At 35.1% G+C, this 6000-nt stretch overlaps 2 protein-coding genes across 10 annotated transcripts in view; both read left to right on the forward strand.

Moving 5' to 3' along the window:
- Positions 1-6000, forward strand: part of LOC108362973 (ADP-ribosylation factor 3) — a 113058-nt gene that overhangs the window by 92839 nt on the left and 14219 nt on the right. The window lies entirely within an intron of this gene.
- LOC108362972 (putative nuclease HARBI1) lies at positions 3188-4973 on the forward strand. Its single transcript, XM_017616134.1, has 3 exons — positions 3188-3808; positions 3860-4386; positions 4458-4973. The coding sequence occupies exons 1-3, from the start codon at positions 3498-3500 to the stop codon at positions 4835-4837; spliced, it is 1218 nt and encodes a 405-aa protein (XP_017471623.1). The 5' UTR covers positions 3188-3497; the 3' UTR covers positions 4838-4973.

Consider the following 6000-nt stretch of genomic DNA (forward strand, 5'->3'; position numbering starts at 1 on the left):
CACTTCTACACTTATTATTTCATGTATAACCGAACGTTAATGAAATAAATAAAATTTTATCTGTATTTTAACAAAAAAAAAAAAAATAAAAATAACACAATAAATACATGAATTATGTAAGAATACATAAAAAAAAGGTTTTTTCTTAACAGCGGTCGCCAGGCAGTGGCAAACCTCCGAGTGTATTTCTGCCATGAAAAACAGCTTCTCGTAAAAATACAATCGCCGTTCGGAGTCGGCGTAAAACTGTAGGTCCCTCCCCTTTGTGTGACAACATCAAGGCGCACGCCACAAATTGGAGGAGAAGCTCCACTTATGTGTAAGCGCCAATCTAGTATTATTATTATTATGTAAGAATACAATAAAAAAATTTTATTAGAAGCATTGTCTTTTACACACTGAAAAAAGTAATAAAAACTGTCAAAAAAGCAAAATCGCTACTGCGAAATAATGGTTTGAAAACTCGTAAATTCAAATCCGCATTAAAAGAGACCTAAGTGTATTCAATTTGAAGCTTAAAATATGCAAAAAAAATTCTGACTCGATCTCGTCTGCTATTGTAACTGAATGGCCTACAAAACTGCGTACTCCAAATGTTTTAAAAATTCGGATCAAAATGTTAGATATTTTGATGAAACTTTTTTAAAATCTTTCATATTTTTGTAAATTTTCTAGAAAGTTTGAGACTTCAACTTACATGGTTTTTGTTATAGAATTAACTATATTTTTAGAGTCGTAGAGAGATGCTTGGTGTTCTTTTTTTAATTAAATTAATGAACGGGATGGTCAGTAGTCCCTTTTTACTGAGTGAGATAAATTTTTGTATTCCTACAAGACCCACGAGACATTTTAAACCTATTGTGTTGAGTATTTGTAAATCAAACTTTGAAATGCATGATGCTTTTCGGTGTTTATGCCAAGATTTTAACAAGCATTATGATTGCATCGACATATCTGAATCGCTTTTTGTAATAAAGAAAACATTGCTCAACAAGTTAACTAAATAAACTAATATCTGCAACCGTGAACGAAAAAATTACACAATATCTATGACTGCTTAGTACAATTGTAACGGCTTCGTATATTTCCGCGACCGCGTAGGACAATAGGAGCAGGGATCGGAAACTCGGCCTTTCCGACCTCGCCCAACAGTTCGTCTATAGCGTGGAGCGGAAACTAGGACTTTCCGCCTGCCTCACTTACAAAGTAACGACTACGGGAACATGGATCGGAAGCTCGGCCTTTCCGACCATGATCAACGGCCTGTAAACAGGGCGGAGCGGAAACTAGGTCTTTCCGCCCGCCGCACACAAAAGTAGACTGGAGACAAGGCCTCGCCAGCTACCCAAATTGCTATTGAATATCATTGTTATCTTTACAAGTTAATATTTATAATTATTTCACTCTGTAATGTATCACACATACTTAAATATTCTAAATCTTTTTATCTCAACTGTCTGTAAGAAAACATTTTTCTGTAGACTAAAAATAAATAAATAAATAAATAAATAAAAAATTGAATTTAAGTAAGGAAAGAAAAAATTTGCAAAACTTGTCAATACATTTTACTACTATTTTTGTGAACACAACTGTACATAGTAATACCTTTGTTTTGTTTTAAACTAATGAACTGTTATGTTGATAATACTATATGTATTTTAAATTCTACTAGGTTTTTTTTTTTGTTAAATTAATGCGCTATTATATTGTGAAAAAACGAAACAGACGCTTGGAAATGAGCTGATTTTTATGGCTTTGTACTGATTTTTTATCCCAGCTGTACTGATTATGTCACTAAAATATCTGGCTACCCTAGTTTACTCTGAAAGCACACCTCTGGCTAAGGTATCATATTATTAGTAATTGTTTGTAGAATACAATACATACTTACACAGTTTTTAACATGGAACGCTTCAAAATCTATACGCGATAAATCCAAAATTTTGAAAATTGTGAAAAATAGAGTTACACACTTTTTCAACTAACTACATATGAAGTGTACACATACCCACTGGGAAAATAGGTAAGCACCTTACGAGGTAAGCCATGTTTTCTTTCAGTTTTTAGTACCAAAATTGTCATCATGGCCAATGTCATCTACTAGTAAAGCACAAAATTAATACCTCCAACGACACATTACGTTGTCAGTTGCAAAGTAACGTGCAGCCGAAGTTATCTCCAAGCGCCGAACTACACCGAGCGACTTCTCTGCATTACACGTAACTTACTTTGTAAAGCGGCTCAGAAGTATGTCTGATACCAAATGTACATTCTAAATTCCTAATTACATAAGGCGGCCATGCCTTTGTAAAAGTAAGGGACGCTCGGCAGGGAAATGGCAATGACTGCCAGGTGAAGAGTAAGTTGCTAATAAGGTATTATTACGTGCTCCTAATTCCCACTGGGTAGTACTAAAATACACATACAATTTCAAACAAGTATATGGTGTGCTTCAAAAGTTATGACATAATTAATTGTGCCTCTCTTAAAAGTTGCATAAAAAATTCACTTGTTTTCATATATTTTTTTTAATTTAAACACCTATAATTCAAAAGTTATGCAGCAAATTGATCCAATTTTTTTTTAGGCTGCAAGTATACGTCTATGAATTGTGTCCAAACGCAACCACCTTGATATAGTTTACAATAATAAAAATAAAGCTAAATAACACAAAGGTTACCTGTTTTCTAGATTTGCCCACATACATATATATGTATGTACAGTAGGGTGGTCCAAAACAAGTAAAGTCGGGATTTTTATGCTCTCACCCCCTACGATTGTTCTATATCGCAAAAAAATATACCCATATTTTTTATTTTGAACTAAAAAAAAAATTAGAGGTCGCTCAAAGCGCTCAAAGTTTTCCAGGAAACAAATTTTCGTATAAATGGTACCGAATTCTTGAAAATCAATATTTTACGTTCAGATTCTCTTCAGGAGACTTCTAGTAACAATACCCAACTGTTTATTTAACCAATTTTTAATAGTAAAGATTTTTCATTTATCCCCACCATACATTTTCAGGCATTTTCTGGGAGTTTTGGCGGACCTATGAAATGTAGTTGCTATGAAAAAATCGTTAAATAAATAATTGGGTATTATTTTTCTACGAAAAGTGGGATTTTCCTCATATAAAATACATAGAAATTTTGAGCGCTTTGAGAGACCTCTAAATATTTTTTGTTTTCAAAATAAAGAACATTATAGAACAATCCTAGGGGGTGAGCACATCAAAAAAATTAGTATGCTTAAAGCAGGCTGAGCAAAATCAGCTGCACACAATACAATAGAAAAAATTGATTACATTAAAGCTGATGCCAGATAAAACTTTGTCGCTTTGCGTGACATTTGTAACTTTGTCAGAAAAGCGAAAAACGCAAAGGAGATGCCACAATAAACGCTTTGACAACACTCTCTTGTTTATCGTGAAAGTAGCACTGAATTTCATAAATATACATACATACGTGATTTTTATAAGTTTTAAATAAATATTCTGGATGTTTTTGGACGATATCTTAGATATCTTGTTATTAATAGTGCTATTAATGCATGAAGCCTTGACGTGTTTGGAAAATATTTCAAGGCGGCGGGTATGGGTGAGGGAACTTTACCAGGATCGGGACAATGCGGGCCTATTCGCTGCCACTTTCGAAAAAATGTATCAGCGCGATCCGGAGCAGTTCAAGAAGAGTGTTCGGATGACCTGTGATGTGTTCGACTTGTTGCACCAATTTCTGGAGCAACGTCTTACAAAATCATCCAACAGGCCGTCGATATCCTCAAAATGCAGACTTTTTTTAACATTGACGTATTCAGTGAATAAAACATCTTTGCACAACATAAATATATATGTACATAGGTATCTGGCACACGGGGACAGCAGGCAAACACTTGCCACGGCTTTTAAAATGGGCCGCTCCACTGTAGCTGCCATAATCAGTGAAGTTTGTGAAGCAATTTGGCAGGAATTGGGGGGCATCTATCTGTCAGTTCCGAAAAAACACGAGTGGAAGCGTATTGCGACTGATTTTAACACCATGTGGAATTTTCCAAACTGCGTTGGTGCGGTGGACGGAAAGCATATAGCGATATCATGTCCCCCCAATTCCGGCTCTTTATATTATAATTACAAGGGCCATTATTCCATAGTACTCTTGGCAAGTTGCGATGCAAACTATACATTCACGACCGTCGATATCGGGGCATATGGTTCCCAAAGTGACGGCGGAGTACTATGGAACTCTGATGTTGGGCAGCGCCTATTGAATGACAAACTAGATTTACCGGAGGACGATTATCTGCCTGGAACGAACATTAAATTCCCTCATTTTATGGTTGGGGACGCTGCATTTCCGCTAAAAAATTGTATTATGCGGCCATATCCGGGTTTGTAAATATGAACTTCAATGTATTTACATATGCATGTAAGTGTTTATGTATTTCTTTTTTGCTTTTAGGAGCAAGTTTGCCTCTTGACCGTGAAATATTTAACAAGCGTTTATCCCGAGCACGAAGAGTTATCGAAAACTCTTTTGGCATTCTTTGCGCTCGCTGGAGAGTTTTACTATCACCATTATTCATGCACCCACAAACAGCAGAAAAAGTTGTGAAAACGACAGTGTTGCTCCACAACTTCGTAAAGTTCCACGATGGGAGTTACTGTCCCGCTGATTATGTTGACCAGTACAATGGCGAAGAAATTGTAAATGGTCTGTGGAGAAAAGATGTTTCAACCCCGTTACGAAATCATGGTCGCATGGCTTGCAATAATGCAGCAAGAAGTGCATTTGCTTTAAGGGACCAATTAAAGGACTACATAGTGTCCAACCCAATTTGATTTAGTTTCTTTGTGTTGCAAGGTATTAGCTTTTGAATTTAAAAAATGAAATACTATGTATAAGTTACTAGAGACCTGTTAATTCTTAATACTTAAATATATCGTTGCCTTGATAGAAAAAGGCCCTATCTAAAATCGTCGCTGAAACGAAAAAAACCTAACTAGTTTAAGCTTTTTTTGAGTAAANATATCTGAAATCGTCGCTGAAACGAAAAAAGCCTAACTAGTTTAAGCTTTTTTTGAGTAAAACAATGTAATGCATTATAATCAATTAAAAAGTGAATTTGGGATTTCAGCGACGATGTTAGATCAGGCCTTTCTCATATTAAGGTAACGATGTGTACATAATTTATAGTTAATTACCAACTACATACATGTGTTCACTTGTGTTTTATGTCCACACATACATACATTCGTACTTAATTAACAACTATATACCGACTGCTGAGTGGAAGATCGACCTATCTCGGCAGCCAGTTCGAAAACGCCCTATCTCAAAAAACTTTTCAAGAACGCCCTACTTCAGAATTTGGCTGAAGAACGCCCTATTTCAGAATTCATTTCAAAAACGCCCTACTCACTTCAAAATGTAGGGCGTTTTCGAACTGGCTGCCGAGATAGGTCGATCTTCCACTCAGCAGACGATACAGTACAGTACAGGCCACTGTACAAGTGTACAAGTAGCGCCACTGTACAAATACACTTGCATTTCAATGTATACGTCCCAACAAGCATTTCAGTAAACGTTTTTAAAAATAACTTAAATTAAGTTTGCTATAATAAGCGTTAAATAAGCATTTTTAATATTAAGCTTATTAAAAGTTTTTTCAAACAAACCTTTAATAAGTTTTGAGAGCGAATGTTTATAAATAACTTAAACTTATAAATGAAATGTAAATGCCAACGACATGAAGTAGTAAATATAAAATTTTTTCAATCGTAAGTGACGTGTTTACGTTTTTTAAAATATATTATTAAAAGAAAAAATTAAATAAAACCAATGCGGTAAAACAAGAAAATCCAATCCAGGACCCGCTGCGCTAATCGGTGGAGCATTCGAGTCTTCAAATGATGAGTTCCCCTTATCCTTTCTTAGTTTAACATTCAATTAAAAACGTATTAAATTTTTTTCAGAAAAGTTCATCAATGAGAATGGCGGCGAT

This window comes from Rhagoletis zephyria, unplaced genomic scaffold, assembly GCF_001687245.7.
Source record: "Rhagoletis zephyria isolate East Lansing unplaced genomic scaffold, Rhagoletis_zephyria_1.1 Rzeph_scaffold_01155, whole genome shotgun sequence".
Taxonomy (NCBI): domain Eukaryota; kingdom Metazoa; phylum Arthropoda; class Insecta; order Diptera; family Tephritidae; genus Rhagoletis; species Rhagoletis zephyria.